Source organism: Salmo salar, chromosome ssa24, assembly GCF_905237065.1.
Source record: "Salmo salar chromosome ssa24, Ssal_v3.1, whole genome shotgun sequence".
NCBI lineage: Eukaryota > Metazoa > Chordata > Actinopteri > Salmoniformes > Salmonidae > Salmo > Salmo salar.
The window spans coordinates 40,226,225-40,247,372 of NC_059465.1; the positions used below are offsets into that span (position 1 = coordinate 40,226,225).

The 21,148-nt window shown below is 43.8% G+C and overlaps 1 protein-coding gene across 2 annotated transcripts in view; it reads left to right on the plus strand.

The window, feature by feature from the left end:
• The window catches only part of LOC106585906 (transmembrane protein 132C), a 497,731-nt gene that overhangs the window by 422,427 nt on the left and 54,156 nt on the right, over positions 1 to 21,148 (plus strand). For both annotated transcript variants that reach the window (XR_006761888.1, XM_045707191.1), the window contains exon 5: positions 19,196 to 19,339. Coding sequence is in view for 1 of the 2 variants with exons in the window: in XM_045707191.1 (XP_045563147.1) it covers positions 19,196 to 19,339 (144 nt within the window). In the remaining variant the exon portion in view is untranslated. The remainder of the gene's footprint in view (positions 1 to 19,195; positions 19,340 to 21,148) is intronic.

Consider the following 21,148-nt stretch of genomic DNA (forward strand, 5'->3'; position numbering starts at 1 on the left):
CCTAGACCATGACAGAGACAGGGCTAGTATAACCCCTAGACCATGACAGAGACAGGGCTAGTATAACCCCTAGACCATGACAGCGACGGGGCTAGTATAAACCCCTAGACCATGACAGAGACGGGGCTAGTATAACCCCTACACCATGACAGCGACGGGGCTAGTATAACCCCTAGACCATGACAGAGATGGGGCTAGTATAAACCCCTAGACCATGACAGAGACAGGGCTAATATAAACACCTAGACCATAACAGAGACGGGGCTAGTATAAACTCCTAGACCATGACAGAGACGGGGCTAGTATAACCCCTAGACCATGACAGAGACAGGGCTAGTATAAACCCCTAGACCATGACAGAGACAGGGCTAATATAAACACCTAGACCATGACAGAGACGGGGCTAGTATAAACCCCTAGACCATGACAGAGACGGGGCTAGTATAAACCCCTAGACCATGACAGAGACGGGGCTAGTATAAACCCCTAGACCATGACAGAGACAGGGCTAGTATAAAGAGCTGACCCTAGTCTTTCTCCTCTCCTTCTTAACAAAATAGGTGAACTATATTTGGCCCTGTGTGTGAGAGGTGCCTAATATGGAACATGAGGCAAGGAGCCATTTTCTCTGTCCCTCTACGTCCCTCCATGTCCTCCGGTCACCCCTTCAGAAGGTTCTCATAGGGACATATGGTGGTGGCACGCTGGCGCCTTGAGTCTCATTAGCCTAGAAAGATGTACCCACTCCTCCCATCTACCCATCAACACCCCTCCCTCCCTCCTTACGTAGGGTCCTGTTTTGGAGACAGATGAATGGTCCAATTACTCCAGGCCTAATAGACAGCCTGTAATTAACATTGTCATGAAGCTAATTGTCATTTATTTCAGTGCCATCAGTCTCAGGCTGAGGTTTTATCTGTTCCAGGCAGGCAGCCCGGACACCTCCTCCTCTCCATACTCAGCACCACACACACACACACACACACACACACACACACACACACACACACACACACACACACACACACACACACACACACACACACTACTCTCAAGACGTTTGGTGGACTTTTTAGTGGATCGTCTCGCTCATGTTTTGGCATCCAACTGGCTGCGCAGTTTATCGGTCCATTGCTAGAGGGGGGTTTGAGGGTTTGGGTAAAAGTCCATTCTCTACAGTTAAACTTTTGCTATTTCACAAAGCAAACAAGCATGCCATCACATTATGTAGTGTGCCGTGTTATCCAAACGAGCGGGGTCTGGTTTTGTCTATTTTAGAATACAGGCCCAGTGAGATGTCTATGTTACAATTGGCATGTATTTAGACTTTTTTTCATTCTTTATACCCGTCAACAGAGATGCAGTATTTCCAGCAGAACAAGGCTGATGTGTTGGGAGAATAAGTGGTGCATTAAAGGCAGTTCAATCTAAATCTGTCTCCAGTGTGGCTTGGGAGAGAGCTGAGGGCATGCTCGCAGGATGCACTTAATGTGTTTAATGGGTCCGCAGTAAATCGCTGCTAAGTGCCTTTACCAATTCACCCCCCCTCACAGCTGAGTCCAGCGAAAACACAGACACGGCGAAAGGGAAAGAACAGGGAGATGAAAAAGAGAGGAGGAAAGAAAGCGGATGGAAGGAAGAGAGAGAGAGAGAGAGAAGGAAAACAAAACATTGTGTCGTGTGTCCCATCCGAAGCACAAAGTGAAAAAGGGCCTAGCTCTTGGAGAAGATGTTGAAGATACTATAGATACTATAGATACTATAGATACTATAGCTGCCTTGTTAAGCAATAGAGCCCAGGAATACTGTATGGAGGAAGAGGACCGGGTCAAACAGCCTCATATCTCCAGCTTATAGGCGCACGCTCCTTATACAGAGATTAAAAGACAACTTTTATCCAAGATCAAATATTAATGCTGTATGTCTCCCTGTGGAAGTCTCAGTTAAACTTTCAAAAGATGTTCACTACAAACATTCCTTCCCTTACAGTAGGGATGCATATGAACATTGTTGAATCCCAACCATAGAGAGGGAAAGTCTCCTCCCAATGAGAAACTAGACAAATATAACAAGGATTTCTAACTAAAGACGATACACGGAAGTGTATGGGATGCTAGCTCAACGCAGCCTCCAGAATTACGACCGCACATGTCGAATTTGGAAACGGACAAATACATCCCGTCACCATGTTTGGAATGTTCACTCGTCAGAATTATTGAATTACTTCTAGAACACTAGATGATTAGGTTAACAATCAAGTGTTAGCCCGGTAAGACAGTGTTGTGTTCCAGACCACCTAAAGTGAGACCAATCTAAGACCAAGACCGGAAGGGAGGCCAGACCAAGTCAAGACTGAGACCGGGAGGGGAGAAGGGGGCGAGACCGAGACCGGCAGGGGGACAAGGTGTCCGAGACCGAGTCAAGACCAAGACCAGAAAAATGCAAGTCCAATTCAAGACCATGATTTATATTTTTGTCAAATCACCACCTTAATAGGAGTTAAAAATGTCCATTATTTCTTTGTTCATATTTCAGAACAACATATGGATTCTTCAGACATTCAGAATAGTGAAAGAAATGCATGCTGAGGGAAAAATAGAATAACTCTACAAATTATTACTAACCCAAACACAGTGGGGAACAATGGGCCTTCTACGCCTTCAGAGAAGGACTAAGGATTTATAAAATAATTATTAGAATAATATAATTATAATCATATTATTATTTTCAATGATGTTCTGATTTAATCTCTTCAGTTTGTGTTGGAAAGGAAAGGGTTAACACTGAAGACAAAAAAAAGTGAGTGGAACCACAGATGAGTGAGTGGAACCACAGATGAGTGAGTGGAACCACAGATGAGTGAGTGGAACCACAGATGAGTGAGTGGAACCACAGATATTTCACCGGATGTATAAATGTGAAGCATCCGCTTGGCATTTCCTCTCACTACCAAATATGGTAGTGCGAGGAAGCCCAATGGCCGGCAGTGGGAGAAAATGGAACAAGATGGGTTTTGGCCGACATTCTGCACATTTTGTCATCGATGAAACATTTGATCTCTATACAGTTTTCTGTTATCAAAACTAGAATCTGTTACGAACAGAGTGGACTAAGTTCTGTAGACTTTACCCTTTGGCAAGGTTTTTAAAAAATTGCGTTGTTTAGGAGTACTAGCACACGCACACTTCACAGAGAAGGTGTTCCCTAACAGAAATATGCACATGTATGCTAGAACGGCCAATAGGATCTCACTAGCTCGTGCTTGGCTCTGTCCACCTCCTTGCTTGTTCTGCCCACTATGACTCATTTGTTCTTGTTTGAAATGACAGGCCGTGGTTTGCTTGCTGTTAGCCATCTCTTGTGAAACATTGATGCATTTAAAGTGGAACTGCCAGCATTTTAGTACCAGGAAATCTTATTAAAATCTGTTCATTTACACCCCCAGGAAGAATTTGACTCTTAAAACAAAATTCTGACAAGCGACCACTTAGATATGACAGGAACGGAGTCTACATAGACCGGTGCGTGCCTTTATACAAACAAGCCATTTGCAACACAGGCCTGCCATCATTCACTTTGAACTGGACTGTGTGTTTACAGGCAGTAGAGCCTGCCATCATCGTTCACTTTGAACTGGACTGTGTGTTTACAGGCAGTAGGGCCTGCCATCATTCACTTTGAACTGGACTGTGTGTTTACTGGCAGTAGGGCCTGCCATCATTCACTTTGAACTGGACTGTGTGTTTACAGGCAGTAGAGCCTGCCATCATTCACTTTGAACTGGACTGTGTGTTTACAGGCAGTAGGGCCTGCCATCATTCACTTTGAACTGAACTGTGTGTTTACAGGCAGTAGAGCCTGCCATCATTCACTTTGAACTGGACTGTGTGTTTACAGGCAGTAGGACCTGCCATCATTCAGTTTGAACTGGACTGTGTGTTTACAGGCAGTAGGCCCTCTCATCATTCACTTTAAACTGGACTGTGTGTTTACAGGCAGTAGAGCCTGCCATCATTCACTTTGAACTGGACTGTGTGTTTACAGGCAGTAGGGCCTCTCATCATTCACTTTGAACTGGACTGTGTGTTTACAGGCAGTAGGGCCTGCCATCATTCACTTTGAACTGGACTGTGTGTTTACAGGCAGTAGAGCCTGCCATCAGTCACTTTGAACTGGACTGTGTGTTTACAGGCAGTAGGGCCTCTCATCATTCACTTTGAACTGGACTGTGTGTTTACAGGCAGTAGGCCCTGCCATCATTCACTTTCAACTGGACTGTGTGTTTACAGACAGTAGAGCCTGCCATCATTCAGTTTGAACTGGACTGTGTGTTTACAGGCAGTAGAGCCTGCCATCAGTCACTTTGAACTGGACTGTGTGTTTACAGGCAGTAGGGCCTGTCATCATTCAGTTTGAACTGGACTGTGTGTTTACAGGCAGTAGGGCCTGTCATCATTCAGTTTGAACTGGACTGTGTGTTTACAGGCAGTAGGGCCTCTCATCATTCACTTTGAACTGGACTGTGTGTTTACAGGCAGTAGGGCCTCTCATCATTCACTATGAACTGGACTGTGTGTTTACAGGCAGTAGAGCCTCTCATCATTCACTTTGAACTGGACTGTGTGTTTACAGGCAGTAGGGCCTCTCATCATTCACTTTGAACTGGACTGTGTGTTTACAGGCAGTAGGGCCTGTCATCATTCAGTTTGAAGTGGACTGTGCGTTTACAGACAGTAGGGCCTGTCATCATTCAGTTTGAACTGGACTGTGTGTTTACAGGCAGTAGGGCCTCTCATCATTCACTTTGAACTGGACTGTGTGTTTACAGGCAGTAGGGCCTCTCATCATTCACTATGAACTGGACTGTGTGTTTACAGGCAGTAGAGCCTGTCATCATTCACTTTGAACTGGACTGTGTGTTTACTGGCAGTAGGACCTGCCATCATTCACTTTGAACTGGACTGTGTGTTTACAGGCAGTAGAGCCTGCCATCATTCACTTTGAACTGGACTGTGTGTTTACAGGCAGTAGAGCCTGCCATCATTCAGTTTGAACTGGACTGTGTGTTTACAGGCAGTTGCAAGTTGCAACAGCGAGACTTTAGATCATTAGAACTCATTCGCCAGAAGCCACAAAATCCACCTGATTGTATTTCTGTAAATATGTAAACACCACAGGAGTCCTCTTCCATTTGGGAACTTTACAGTCCTATTGATCAAACAACCATGAAAAGGTAGGCTCTCACTCCCTCAGTTATACACATCAACAACAACAAGATCAACAACTAATGCTAGCCAGAGAGGCTATACGGCTTATACCTGCGTATATACCACTGGCCCTTTGTGTTTTACAAGAAGTGACCTCTCCTACGTGAGTGTACTGGTATTACGGTTGCTGTCCTTTCAGAATCACCAACCTCTCACACACTGAAGGCCTATAGGTTCGCCACTGCGCAAAACAAGTCTATAATAGATATGAAGGCTGTTAAGATATTCATGTTTGAAGAAAGGAGTGTATATAATTGGCCTGGTGAAGTGGTTTTATGCGCTGACTGAATGGACGTTTTTTACTCTGCTGGCCTCGGCTGTTCTCGGGAAGGAATTACGAGTCCTCACTGTCTGAGATGGTGTTAAGACCGAGGACAAATGTATCCGACACCGAGACCAAGACACTCAATATGTGGTCTGGAGACAGTTCTCGACTACTACAACACTGATGTAAGGTTAGGGTTAGGGTTAAAATAGAAAAAAACAAAACTGAAAAAAAAAACTGTGATTGCACTGCAATTGAACCCAAAATCCTGAGAGTCGTAGCTACTTCTGACCCCATCCACAGTGCCCTTGGTTGTCGCGAGGATGCTACCACGTCATTTCATCATTAGAGTCATCCACTGCGGGTTGAGTTGGGCTAGTTGCGTCATCGAACCTAATTGGAGATGTATTATGTTCCTTTCACTGTTCAATAGCCAATACTGTGCATGTCACCAGCGCACACATTAACATGAAATAGCCTTATGATGTCACTTCTGTTTATGCTAATCAGCTGTTACATAAATTGTACTTCAGTCTCTCTAAATACTACCACAGACAGCCTTGGCCAGGCTCGTAAAACACTTTGTCCATTTGTTTGTCTGTTTTCAAAAACCCCAGATGAACTGTTTCTACTTGTTACTGCTTGTCCCAGAGGCGGCAAAGTATATGTTGTAAATTATCCCAATTATGCTACATTATAACACAATACAATGGCATTGAACAAAATTGGCACTTGGGGTTTGAAACCATTATTTTTCTAACGGGAGGGACAGCGTTGCTCTATGGTCCAAGGTTGTGTTTTATTGAAGGATAATTGTTTTCGTTATGAGCTGCCTTGGGTGGAATTATGTGAGACAGTTTAGTCGCAACAATATTAAAATTATCTGTGCTCAATTACTGACATTGTTCTATACATTTTTTGAATCCTTTTCTGGAAACGGTAGTAAAGCTTTTTTTTGTTGACATTTAGATATGTGGATGACACTTTTGCCACCAAATATGCATGGTAAAATACTGTGAATACAGTCAAATAAGTCAATCACAGTAAAAGCAGAAAGTCTGAAATCTTGACTTTTACCAGAGCATTTGTCCTCTTGGCCATGACCTGATTTCCTGCTCCCAGAAACAGCATCTGGTCTATACGTTTCCCCCTGAACCCTATTAGGCCAAAATGGCATGTTATTGGATCGAAGCGTCTATCACCAGAGGAGTGTTAGCCTGAGTGACTTCCAGCTGAAGCACCAATCAGCCAATTAGTCAATTAGCCAGCCATTTGATGAGCTTGCCGTGGCATGTCCCTCAGCCGCACAGGCTTCATCCCAAATGGCATCCTATTCCCTTTATAGTGCGCTAGTATGACACTATATAGGGAACAGGGTGGGATGCATCCCCAGTCTCCATCTCCCAGTCTCCATCTCCCATGTCTTCACAGGGAGAGGTTGGAAAGGACTGGCACCCAATGTGGGGCCTTGTGGTGTGTTTCAATCTATTATTGATTGCAATATCCTCCCTTTGTGACTGCTTCATTCTCCTCCGTTGTTACCTGTGCATGGCCTGTTAGTTAGCCTTTGAAAATAACTGGACATGTTGGCTCTCATCCACACTGATAGGGGATTGGCTGCTCACTCGACAGGGAAGCTGTTGTTGAATTTCATTGGCCTTTAGATAAGTGTCTGCCTCAGTGGTAAGAGACGTATGTTTGTAACTGAGCTGAAAGTGTAGTGCTGTTAAACAGCAGTGGAAGAGTAAATCTTAACATTGAGCAGCCATTGTACTCAGTCTAACACATTCATCCCTTCAGAACAAGGAATGTGTCTAAGTGCAGGCTAGTCAATATGGATGCCAAGGCAAGTTGGTTAAGTACACTGAAGACTTACATTGAAGCAAAGTTTCAGATAAATGAATTCTGGCTAGTTGGTTAAGTAAAATAAATATGCACCGGAGTCCAGTCAGGATTTGGTAGGCAGGTTTTTTTTAAACTGAAATGACAGAGAGAGGGTGGAGAAGAGAAATACGGAATGACTTTGTGTATTGAGCATTGAAGAAAATGAAAAATGAAAACATGCCCCCTCTGCAGAAAAAAAGATGGTCTGCTTCCCAAGTGACAGAATTTGTTGAAATTAGTTGCAAACATTCAGTGGAGCGTGGAGAAAGATCAAAACTGTTAGCAGAAATAAGATGCATGGAATTGGTGGCCTGGGGGTGTGTGGCTAGTCATGCAGGGCCAGAATGGAGGAATGCAATCCCCACATTTCAGTGGATGGAGAAGCAGCAGCACGAGCCTGCTGCTTGTGTTAACTCAGCCATGAGGGCAGTACACAGTACACGCTGCAAAGACAGCACTCTCGCCAGGTTACATACTGTACTGGAGCAAAACAAAACAGCAGTATTTCGTGTGATGCCAGTCGGGTCTTATTTGCTCTGTTATTGTAGAATGGTAGTTTACAGTTGAGCTGTTTTTTTGTCGAATTTGATTTATTTATTTTTATAGGGGGGATTTTTCATTGCTCAGTGACAAGCACACTAGTGACTGCCCAACACACTTGAATCCACAACCGTTTCCTATGATCAGTGGGAAATCAAACTCTTCCGGGATTGGGCTCAATTCCCGTCTATTCAGGAAGTCCATTGAAATTCCAATGATTTTCAATTTGGAACATTTGGAATTTGAATTGAAATTTTGTTTAGTTTCTGAATTGACTGCAATTGAAAGGGTATTGACCTCAACCCTACTCTCTTCCTATATGTGGTGAACATTGCATCCGTTGCTGTAAATGGTTCCAATGTTTTTTGTGAATCAGTCTTCATGTGAGGGCTTGGTTCTGGATACGGGGACTAGCCATAGTAAGATCAGTCACATTACAGAAAGCCTCGTCTCGTCCGTCTCCCGACGTGTATCCTTCCACCAGGTGACCATTCACACAGTCCTTATCAGCATCCCCTAACTTTAACCACGGCCCTGCGCTTTTGAAGACAGCAGGAAGCGTTTCATAGCATTTCATTTTGACGGGAAACTTAATAATTCCACCGGACAAGCATGAAATACTCTCTCCTCTCACTCGTCTTTTTTTCCTCCAGGGAAAATCTAAAGGACCCCCCCCCCCCCCTCCGTCGGAAATGTTGAAACACATTAGCAAAATGGTTGTAAAGGGGATTAAGTCATGTGGCGTCAAGGATATTCATTTTCCTAGTTCTCTCCGTGTGCATTTGCAATAGCTGTGCCTCTTCACAGTTTGTGATGATGGGAGGTAAAGGAGCAGGGTATTAACTGAATTTAACACATTAACACAGATTGCACACTGGTCGTCTGCCATGTTAATTGCTTTGCTTTCCGTACTTACTTTAACTCGTTTGTAGACTATGGTGTCTTTTTGGGGGGGGTGTGTTTACCGTGCTGAAATAGGTGATATTATTACGACAGCCAAATAAAATGCTATTCATTACAGCAGGAGTTCTTCATTGGGTTTGTTCCTCTGCCTTGTCTGATTCAAGCTGATAATCTACTTCATTCCTCATCACTGTCATGTATTTAGGTTGTATTTAGGTTGCGTGCTGTTGGTAAATTGTGCCTGTGGTGGGATTACTTGATACATATGAAAGTGTATATCGGAATGAACATCTGTCTTTCTGGGCCCCGGGTCATACTACAGTACAGCATCTTAACAGCCGTGCAAAGATCTGCCTGCCCCCCAAGGTAAAAATGAGAAGAGATGCGCTTTATTATTTTGCTTGTGTCAACACTCACCCTTCTCTCTCCCCGTCTCTTTCTCCATGTCTTGGTCATTGCAGTCTAGGTTCTCCTCCTTTGTCACGCACGCACGCACGCACGCACGCACTCACACACACACACACACACACACACACACACACACACACACACACACACACACACACACACACACACACACACACACACACACACACACACACACACACACACACACACACACACACACACACACACAACTATTGATCATGCTAGCATATAGGCCCCGATTTCCCTCTTCCGGTGAGAGAATCCCTGCACGCTTCATCTGTGTGTTGCCCAATGCTCTGACTCTGAGGAGATTGCTGGGTGGGTGGTAGAAACCAGCTAAAAGGGGAGGCTAGAGCTGAGTGACCGGAGCACAGCAGGAGGCATAGGAGTCTCCTTGTAGGGGTCAACATCACTGGCAGAGGATGAAAACTGACTGCTTTGATTTGGCACTATGAGCCGGGAGAGAGAGAGGGAGGGGAGAAAGAGAGGGAGGGGAGAGAGAGAGAGAGAGAGAGAGAGAGAGAGGGGGAGAGAGGGTGGAGAGAGGGAGAGAGAGGGGGGGAGAAGGAGAGAGAGAGAGAGAGGGGGAGAAGGAGAGAGGGGGGGGGAGAGGGTGAGAGGGGGGAGAGAGAGCAAGAACCAGAGTGTGTATGTGTGCCTTGCTCATTAAGGAAAGGTCAGAGATATATTAGTGCCAGGGAGTAAAGCATTAGACATCCTCCCTGGTCCTGTCTACTGTCCACCCTCTCACTCTCTCTCTCTCTCTCTCTCTCTCTCTCTCTCTCTCTCTCTCTCCACCCTCTCTCTCTCTCTCTCTCTCTCTCTCTCTCTCTCTCTCTCACTCTCTCTCTCTCTCTCTCTCTCTCTCTCTCCACCCTCTCTCCCCCCCACACTCTCACTCTCTCTCTCTCTCTCTTACTCTTACTCTCTCTCTATGTGTGTGTCTCTCCCTTCTCTCATGCTGTATGTGAGTACAGAGTGTGTGTGCGTGTGTGAGAGAGACAGAGATGGTGTGTGTGTGAGTGGCAGAGAGTTCATTGGCAAGTCCTGCTCTCTAATGCCTGCTCATTATTGCCAGCGAGACGGCTGTAGGGGCCAGATGCGTTGAACCCCTCTCCCTGAGCAATTACCATCCTTTTCATAAAGTTAAAATGTCAATTTGGTGTGGCACTGGCACTGTTCTCCTCTCAACCCCCACACCCTGCTCTGCCTTGCTGCCTCCGGTTAGAACTTCACACACACACACACACACACACACACACACACACACACACACACACACACACACACACACACACACACACACACACACACACACACACACACACTCTGTGTACAGACATGAACACCGTCTCTGTCTCTGTCTCTCTCTCTCTCTCGCACACACACACACACACACACTCTCTGTGTACAGACATGAACTCTCTCTCTCTCTCTCTCTCTCTCTCTCTCTCTCTCTCTCTCTCTCTCTCTCTCTCTCTCTCTCTCTCTCTCTCCACACACATATATATCTTTCCCACGGTTCTCAGATTCTGCTTCATATCATCTGTAACAGGAAGCTATGATATTGGTCCTTGGGGAAACATTGCACATGAAATATTCATCAGGTAAAATAAATATTGAAATCATTTTTATATATATTTTTGTATTTATTTAACCTTTATATAACTAGGCAAGTCAATTAAGAAAAAAATCTTATTTACAATGACGTCCTATATTATATAGTAGTGGTTGTAAAAAACAGTGGCTGTTACAGACGCAGGATGCATTCCAAATGGCACCCTATCCCCTTCATATTGCACTACTTTAGACCAGCCAAATGGCACCCTATCCCCTTTATAGTGCACTACTTTAGACCAGCCAAATGGCACCCTATCCCCTTTATAGTGCCCTACCAAGGCCCGTAGGGCTCCGGTCAAAAGAAGTACACTAAATAGGCAATAGGGTGCCGTTTGGTCCCTCGGGATCAGATAATAGCAGTCTAGATCATAGAGCTTCTCACAGACAGGTCTCTGGGGTTAATTAACCCTGGATCTCATCCAGCAGGCTTCTCTGTCTTACGCAGGGGTTTTTATAGACTTGTGGGGAGGGAATAGATTAGGCAGAAACCAACCATTAACCAATAGGCAGAAACCAACCATGAACCAATAGGCAGAAACCAACCATGAACCAATAGGCAGAAACCAACCATTAACCAATAGGCAGAAACCAACCATTAACCAATAGGCAGAAACCAACCATTAACCAATAGACAGAAACCAACCATGATCCAATAGGCAGAAACCAACCATTAACCAATAGGCAGAAACCAACCATTAACCAATAGGCAGAAACCAACCATTAACCAATAGGCAGAAACCAACAATGAACCAATAGGCAGAAACCAACCATTAACCAATAGGCAGAAACCAACCATGAACCAATAGGCATGACCAACCATTAACCAACCGGTTTTAAGGTTTTAGCTTTTATTTTATTCACACCAAAGAAAGGGCTGCAGGTAGCCTAGCGATTAAGATTGTTGGGCCAGTAAACGGAAAGTCGCTGGTTCTAATCCCTGAGCCGACTAGGTGAGAAATCTGTCAATGTGTCCCTGAGCAAGGCACTTAACCCTAAATGCTCCTTTAAATCGCTCTGGATAAGAACGTCTGCTAAATGACTCAAATGTAAAGTTAAAACAAGTGAAGACTAAACAGTACAGAAAAAAAAGTAAAAATGGTGTGCAGGTGAGGTTGGAATGAAAACCACATCACTAATATAAGTACAAAAAAATATGTTTGTTCAATCAGTTCAAAGTGTGTGTGTGTGTGTCTACATGGAGGGGATTACTGGGTAGTTTGGTTCATCAGGCTGACCCCCAGTCTTCACTTGATGATGATGTTTTGGCAATGTGAAGATATGAATTCCAGAGTATGGTACCTCTGTATCTGTTAGAGAATTGACTATGTGAGGTGCAGCAGCGGGGAGGGTGAAGGTTATCACAGTATCTGGTGTTAGATAGATGGATTTCAGAATTAACCTGGAAGAATCCATTGAAGGGTTTAGGTAAACTATCTGGGAGGTATGAGTATTTGTAGATGAAAGTTCATAATTGCCGAACATTAATGTGGTAAAGAGACAAGATATTGAGTTTCTTAAACAAAGGTGCAGATGGAGCCAGGTAATTAGAGGGAGGTGACTAGTCTTGCAAATGTTTTTTGTATGATGAGTCATTTGTGTAGGTAAGAGGCATACAGTGGCTTGCGAAAGTTTTCACCCCCTTGGCATTTTGTCTATTTTGTTGCCTTACAACCTGGAATTAGAATGGATTTTTGGGGGGGTTGTATCATTTGATTTACACAACATGCCTACCACTTTGAAGATACAAAATATGTTTTATTATGAAACAAACAAGAAATAAGACAAAAAAACTGAAAACTTGAGCGTGCATAACTATCACCACCCCAAAGTCAATACTTTGTAGAGCAACCTGTTGCAGTAATTACAGCTGCAAGTCTCTTGGGGTATGTCTCTATAAGCTTGGCACATCTTGCCACTGGGATTTTTGCCCATTCCTCAAGGCAAAACTGCTCCAGCTCCTTCAAGTTGGATGGGTTCCGCTGGTGTACAGCAATCTTTAAGTCATACCACAGATTCTCAATTGGATTGAGGTCTGGGCTTTGACTAGACCATTCCAAGACATTTATATGTTTCCCCTTAAACCACTCAAGTGTTGCTTTAGCAGTATGCTAAGGGTCATTGTCCTGCTGGAAGGTGAACCTCCGTCCCATCTCTGGAAGACTGAAAAAGGTTTCCCCCAAGAATTTCCCTGTATTTAGCGCCATCCATCATTCCTCCAATTCTGACCAGTTTCCCAGTCCCTGCCGATGAAAAACATCCCCACAGCATGATGCTGCCACGACCATGCTTCACTGTGGGGATGGTGATGAGAGGTGTTGGGTTTGCGCCAGACATTGCGTTTTCTTTGATGGCCAAAAAGCTCAATTTTATTCTCATCTGACCAGAGTACCTTCTTCCATATGTTTGGGGAGTCTTCCACATGCCTGTTGGTGAACACCAAACGTGTTTGCTTATTTTTTTCTTTAAGCAATGGCTTTTTTCTGGCCACTCTTCCGTAAAGCCCAGCTCTGTGGAGTGTATGGCTTAAAGTGGTCCTATGGACAGATACTCCAATCTCCGCTTTGGAGCTTTGCAGCTCCTTCAGGGTTATCTTTGGTCTCTTTGTTGCCTCTCTGATTAATGCCCTCCTTGTCTGGTCTGTGTGTTTTGGTGGGTGGCCCTGTCTTGGCAGGTTTGTTGTGGTGCCATATTCTTTCCATTTTTTAATGATGGATTTAATGGTGCTCCGTGGGATGTTCAAAGTTTCGGATAATTTTTTATAACCCAACCCTGATCTGTACTTCTCCACAACTTTGTCCCTGACCTGTTTGGCGAGCTGGTCTTCATGGTGTCACTTGCTTGGTGGTGCCCCTTGCTTAGTAGTGTTGCAGACTCTGGGGCCTTTCAAAACAGGTGTACATATACTGAGATCATGTGACACTTAGACTTACATTTTTCCCAGCCACTGTGCTTCTACACCTGCATTGCTTGCTGTTTGGGGTTTTAGGCTGGGTTTCTGTATAGCACTTTGTGACATCAGCTGATGTAAGAAGGGCTTTATAAATACATTTGATTGATTTATTGCACACAGGTGGACTTTATTTAACTAGTTATGTTACTTCTGAAGGTAATTGTTTGCACCAGATGTTATTTAGGGGCTTCATAGCAAAGGGGGTGAATACATATGCACTCACCACTTTTCTGTTTTTATATTTTTTTAGAATTTTTTGAAACAAGTTATTTTTCTCATTTCACTTCACCAATTTGGACTATTTTGTGTATGTCCATTTAAAAATCCATTTAAATTACAGGTTGTAATGCAACAAAATAGGAAAAATGCCAAAGGGGATGAATACTTTTGCAAGGCACTGTATGTACTGGCCCAGACAATATTACAGTAAATAAGATATGGGTAAATTAAGCTATAGTATAGAGTTAGGAAGCAAGCCTGATGAACCAAACCACTCATCTTTCTGATGATACCAACCGATTTCATCACTTTGCTACAGACAAATCGAATATGATATTTTCAGGATAACTTTTCATCAATTAAAACTCAGAGGTATCTAGTGGATGTGAATTGTTTCATTTCATTCCCACCAATTGAGATTCTGGCTTTTACATGTTTTTTGTTGTTGTTTTTTTTTTTTACAATATTTCTTATTCTTACTAGTGAGTTAAATGAAGTAGGATTTTTTACATTTAAAGAAATTTTGTTTTATCTGGAACCATTCAGAACATTTCGCAATGCCGGTGTCTGCTTCATTAATAAGCAACTAAAAATGTTGTGATAAAATCTAATTGATATCATCAGCGAAGAGAAGGGGGAGTATGGTAGAAGACACAGCAGTAAGGCCATTGATATAGATTAGTATGGTAGAAGACACAGCAGGTCATTGATATAGATTAGTATGGTATGGTAGAAGACACAGCAGGCCATTGATATAGATTAGTATGTTATGGTAGAAGACACAGCAGGTCATTGATATAGATTAGTATGGTAGAAGACACAGCAGGTCATTGATATAGATTAGTATGGTAGAAGACCCAGCAGGACATTGATATAGATTAGTATGGTATGGTAGAAGACCCAGCAGGTCATTGATATAGATTAGTATGGTATGGTAGAAGACACAGCAGGTCATTGATATAGATTAGTATGGTATGGTAGAAGACACAGCAGGACATTGATATAGATTAGTATGGTAGAAGACACAGCAGGTCATTGATATAGATTAGTATGGTATGGTAGAAGACACAGCAGGACATTGATATAGATTAGTATGGTAGAAGACACAGCAGGTCATTGATATAGATTAGTATGGTATGGTAGAAGACCCAGCAGGACATTGATATAGATTAGTATGGTATGGTAGAAGACACAGCAGGACATTGATATAGATTAGTATGGTAGAAGACACAGCAGGACATTGATATAGATTAGTATGGTATGGTAGAAGACACAGCAGGACATTGATATAGATTAGTATGGTATGGTAGAAGACACAGCAGGACATTGATATAGATTAGTATGGTAGAAGACACAGCAGGACATTGATATAGATTAGTATGTTATGGTAGAAGACACAGCAGGACATTGATATAGATTAGTATGTTATGGTAGAAGACCCAGCAGGACATTGATATAGATTAGTATGGTATGGTAGAAGACACAGCAGGTCATTGATATAGATTAGTATGGTATGGTAGAAGACACAGCAGGACATTGATATAGATTAGTATGGTATGGTAGAAGACACAGCAGGTCATTGATATAGATTAGTATGTTATGGTAGAAGACCCAGCAGGACATTGATATAGATTAGTATGGTATGGTAGAAGACACAGCAGGTCATTGATATAGATTAGTATGGTAGAAGACACAGCAGGCCATTGATATAGATTAGTATGGTATGGTAGAAGACACAGCAGGCCATTGATATAGATTAGTATGGTATGGTAGAAGACACAGCAGTAAGGCCATTGATATAGATTAGTATGGTATGGTAGAAGACACAGCAGGTCATTGATATAGATTAGTATGGTAGAAGACACAGCAGGCCATTGATATAGATTAGGAATAACAAAGGTCCAATTATCCAACCCTGTGGGACACCACATGATATCTTGGCTCTGGTAGATGCACAGCCGTTTGCATAAACACACTGTTCTCTATCATAAACATAACTATATCACCAATTACACATATAATCATGAAAAACGTAATAATACAATTTAGAAAGTTATATTTCATGATCAACTGTGCCAAACGCTTTGGATAAATCTAAAAAGATGCGTATTCATTGTTAATGGCTGTAAATATTTTATCCATAAGTTGCGAAAGAGACTTAAATATCTGTGGAATAGTTTTTTATGAAATATATATTAGTGATTTTAACATTTCAACATTCTCTTATACACCAATTTTTCTAGGATTTAAAAAAACATGGTAGTATAGATTTTGGGCGATAATTTCTAAAAGATCTTGGATTCCAAGATTTATAGAGGGGTATAACTTTGGCAATTTTCAAATCTTTAGGAACACTAACAGTTTGCAAAGATTTGGTAAAGATATACATTAGAGGGTCAGTGAATGAGGAAGACACTGATTTCACCAGAGGCACCAATCTCATCATGTCCTGCTGCTGATATCTTTAAGTTACTAATTACCTCCATTACATCATCACCTCCATTACATCATCACCTCCATTACATCATCACCTCCATTACATCAACACCTCCATTACATCATCACCTCCATTACATCATCACCTCCATTACATCATCACCTCCATTACATCAACACCTCCATTACATCATCACCTCCATTACATCATCACCTCCATTACATCATCATCCCCATTACATCATCACCTCCATTACATCATCATCCCCATTACATCATCACCTCCATTACATTATCACCTCCATTACATCATCACCTCCATTACATCATCACCTCCATTACATCAACACCTCCATTACATCATCACCTCCATTACATCATCACCTCCATTACATCATCACCTCCATTACATCAGGAGGATCAAACTGAAGCAGAGACGGGAAATGTCCCTTAATGTAAACCAAGGGATTTCCATCAGTTTTCTAAATTTTCTGTATACTCTAGATCAAAATAAATGTAGTGACATAAACATGCCAGAGTATGAATTATGTGTACAGATCCTTATTGTTAAACTTCAAGCGTTTATGAAGGACCTGATGTTTGAATAGCTGCCTGTGATTAAAGGAATAGTTCACTCATGTAATACAACACATCACAGCCATATTTTTTGCTCTGTACTAAAAATAATGAACTCTCCCTTTAAGGCTGTGATTAAACCCAAAATACTTTGCTGTTTCCGACTGTGCTTTGCTACTGCATGGGTCACCGTACTGCATCAGATTTGCAACAATTTCATTCTTATCATAGACCTGACAGGTATTTATGTCATGTTTGCCTTCATTTTGCCAGTCTTGAGAAAGAGAGTAATCCATCATTCGCCTCTTTCTAAACACAACCCATCTGTTGTAATGTTCAAAGCTGTTATGATCTCTAGATAAACTTCTATGCACTGTGTTTTGGTCTGTCATTTACAACACATAGGCTCTCAGAGCGGTCTTGAAAGCACAGTGGGGCTTCCAGTTGATACCCATTACTGACAAATCGCTGTATGTACTTTGTACACATGGGGAAAAGACCACAATGGACCAATTTGGCTCTGCAATTTGGCTCTGCAATCGGTGGCAACAGTGTGATTTGGGCTGGGCTGGTGGCATCGCCCACTGTCTGGAAAGGAGAGGATCCATTATTCTGCAACCTGTGGCAAATCAAGATTGACAGACCACACGAGCAGTCTCCTTAAGGGCTTGTTATGCCTTGCCATTTATGGAGAATTTTTTTTGTATCAAACGAAATCCGCCTGTCTCTTGATTTTCATAAATGTCTTAATGTAGTCTTTCTGCTCCTCTTTCTCTCTCTCTCTTTTTTCTGCTCCCCTCTCCCCTTCTCTTTCTCTCTCTCTCTGCTCCCCTCTCCCCTTCTCTCTCTCTCTCTCTCTGCTCCCCTCTCCCCTTCTCTCTCTCTCTCTCTCTCTGCTCCCCTCTCCCCTTCTCTCTCTATCTCTCTCTCTGCTCCCCTCTCCCCTTCTCTTTCTCTCTCTCTCTGCTCCCCTCTCCCCTTCTCTTTCTCTCTCTCTCTCTCTGCTCCCCTCTCCCCTTCTCTTTCTCTTTCTCTCTCTCTCTGCTCCCCTCTCCCCTTCTCTTTCTCTCTCTCTCTCTGCTCCCCTCTCCCCTTCTCTTTCTCTCTCTCTCTCTCTCTGCTCCCCTCTCCCCTTCTCTTTCTCTCTCTCTCTCTCTCTGCTCCCCTCTCCCCTTCTCTTTCTCTCTCTCTCTCTGCTCCCCTCTCCCCTTCTCTTTCTCTCTCTCTCTCTCTGCTCCCCTCTCCCCTTCTCTTTCTCTCTCTCTCTCTGCTCCCCTCTCCCCTTCTCTTTCTCTCTCTCTCTCTCTCTGCTCCCCTCTCCCCTTCTCTTTCTCTCTCTCTCTCTCTCTCTGCTCCCCTCTCCCCTTCTCTTTCTCTCTCTCTCTGCTCCCCTCTCCCCTTCTCTCTATCTCTCTCTCTGCTCCCCTCTCCCCTTCTCTTTCTCTCTCTCTCTGCTCCCCTCTCCCCTTCTCTTTCTCTCTCTCTCTGCTCCCCTCTCCCCTTCTCTTTCTCTCTCTCTCTGCTCCCCTCTCCCCTTCTCTCTCTATCTCTCTCTCTGCTCCCCTCTCCCCTTCTCTTTCTCTCTCTCTCTCTCTGCTCCCCTCTCCCCTTCTCTTTCTCTCTCTCTCTCTCTGCTCCCCTCTCCCCTTCTCTTTCTCTCTCTCTCTCTGCTCCCCTCTCCCCTTCTCTTTCTCTCTCTCTCTCTGCTCCCCTCTCCCCTTCTCTTTCTCTCTCTCTCTCTCTCTGCTCCCCTCTCCCCTTCTCTTTCTCTCTCTCTCTCTGCTCCCCTCTCCCCTTCTCTTTCTATCTCTCTCTCTCTCTGCTCCCCTCTCCCCTTCTCTTTCTCTCTCTCTCTCTGCTCCCCTCTCCCCTTCTCTTTCTCTCTCTCTCTGCTCCCCTCTCCCCTTCTCTCTATCTCTCTCTCTGCTCCCCTCTCCCCTTCTCTTTCTCTCTGCTCCCCTCTCCCCTTCTCTTTCTCTCTCTCTCTCTCTCTGCTCCCCTCTCCCCTTCTCTTTCTCTCTCTCTCTCTGCTCCCCTCTCCCCTTCTCTTTCTATCTCTCTCTCTCTCTGCTCCCCTCTCCCCTTCTCTCTCTATCTCTCTCGTAGGACACAGAGATCGTGAACACGGCCATCCTAACAGGCAGGCGTGTTGCAGTGCCGGTGAAGGTGGTCACTGTGGAGTGGGACGGTACTGTGAGGGAAGTGGACGATACGGTCGGCTGTACGTCCACTGACGAGGACGTGGTCAAGGTACGGTCAAGAACACTTCCCGCTTGCCTAACAACGGTCTGCGACATCATTGCCCGCCTAACCAACACAATAAACAGAACACAGAACTATATTGTTACTTGGATGGTCTTCAACTCCACGATGTACAGACGATAGATTGTACCATAACCTCAGTCACGCTATTGATTCGATATCTTTTTCCGGTTTGCGAAACGTAGGATCACTAGTTGGAAGTTAGTAAGGGGACAGGGACTGTGAAGGAAGTTAGGCTGTTGAGCAAGCACAGTGATGTCCTCTGCCACATTAATACATTGGCTAAGTTGTTTGCATAAACCTTTCCTGTCGAAACACAGATGTCCATGCACTAAAACAGCAACCTGCTGTTTTCAACTCTCTAGAGACAGCAGGAGCGGTAGCGATACTCTCAATGATCGGCTATGAAAAGTCAACTGACATTTACTCCTGAGGTGCTGACCTGTTGCACCCTCGACAACTACTGTGATTATTATTATTTGACCCTGCTGGTCATCTATGAACATTTGAACATCTTGGCCATGTACTGTTATAATCTCCACCCAGCACAGCCAGAAGAGGACTGGCCACCCCTCAGAGCCTGGTTCCTCTCTAGGTTTCTTCCTAGGTTTTGGCCTTTCTAGGGAGTTTTTCCTAGCCACTGTGCTTCTACACCTGCATTGCTTGCTGTTTGGGGTTTTAGGCTGGGTTTCTGTACAGCACTTTGAGATATCAGCTGATGTACGAAGGGCTATATAAATCCATTTGATTTGATTTGATTTGACTAATGTCTGCTAATGCAAGGACACATGGAGCAGAAATACAATCCTACAAAAGAAACTGAGGAAATTAAGGTTGCTCTCAACAAATAGCTCTCAGCTGCTCTGTTGCTAAACAGAGTTTGTCGCTAATTCGTTCTACATTTCCATAATTAGGCAGTTATTATGTGGAAGCAGTATTCATCTCTTGTGTTTGTTGAATTAGATAAAGAGAGTTGTAAAGTCAAGACGTAATACAGTCTGTTGTTTTTGGTAAAGGTGCTGGTACTATTCCTCCTGATTATGCACAGCTTAGCACGTTGAGTTACACTATTCGGCGCTAGCGTTCGAAACAGACAAAGTGGCATCTAAAAGATTGACTCCTATTGCCTTGGCCCTGAGCCAAGGGCCAAAACAAAAACATTACTCTGACACATTCAATATCAAGGCAATTTCCTATAACATGGAGCAAGGTGTTGTTTAAATACAATCAATACGCTGGAACCGTGGAACCATGGAACCGTGGAACCATGGAACCGTGGAACCATGGAACAGTGGAACAGTGGAACCATGGAACCATGGAACAGTGGAACCATGGAACCGTGGAACCATGGAACAGTGGAACCATGGAACAGTGGAACCATGGAACCGTGGAACCATGGAACCGTGGAACCATGGAACAGTGGAACTGTGGAACCATGGAACCATGGAACAGTGGAACCATGGAACCGTGGAACCATGGAACCGTGGAACCATGGAACAGTGGAACCATGGAACCATGGAACCATGGAACAGTGGAACCATGGAACCGTGGAACCATGGAACAGTGGAACCATGGAACCGTGGAACCATGGAACCATGCAACAGTGGAACTGTGGAACCATGGAACCATGGAACAGTGGAACCATGGAACAGTGGAACCATGGAACAGTGGAACCATGGAACAGTGGAACCATGGAACCGTGGAACCGTGGAACCGTGGAACCATGGAACCATGGAACCGTGGAACCGCGAGAGCTCATTCCATAGCAGTAATACAAACGACGACCACAGAAAGTGT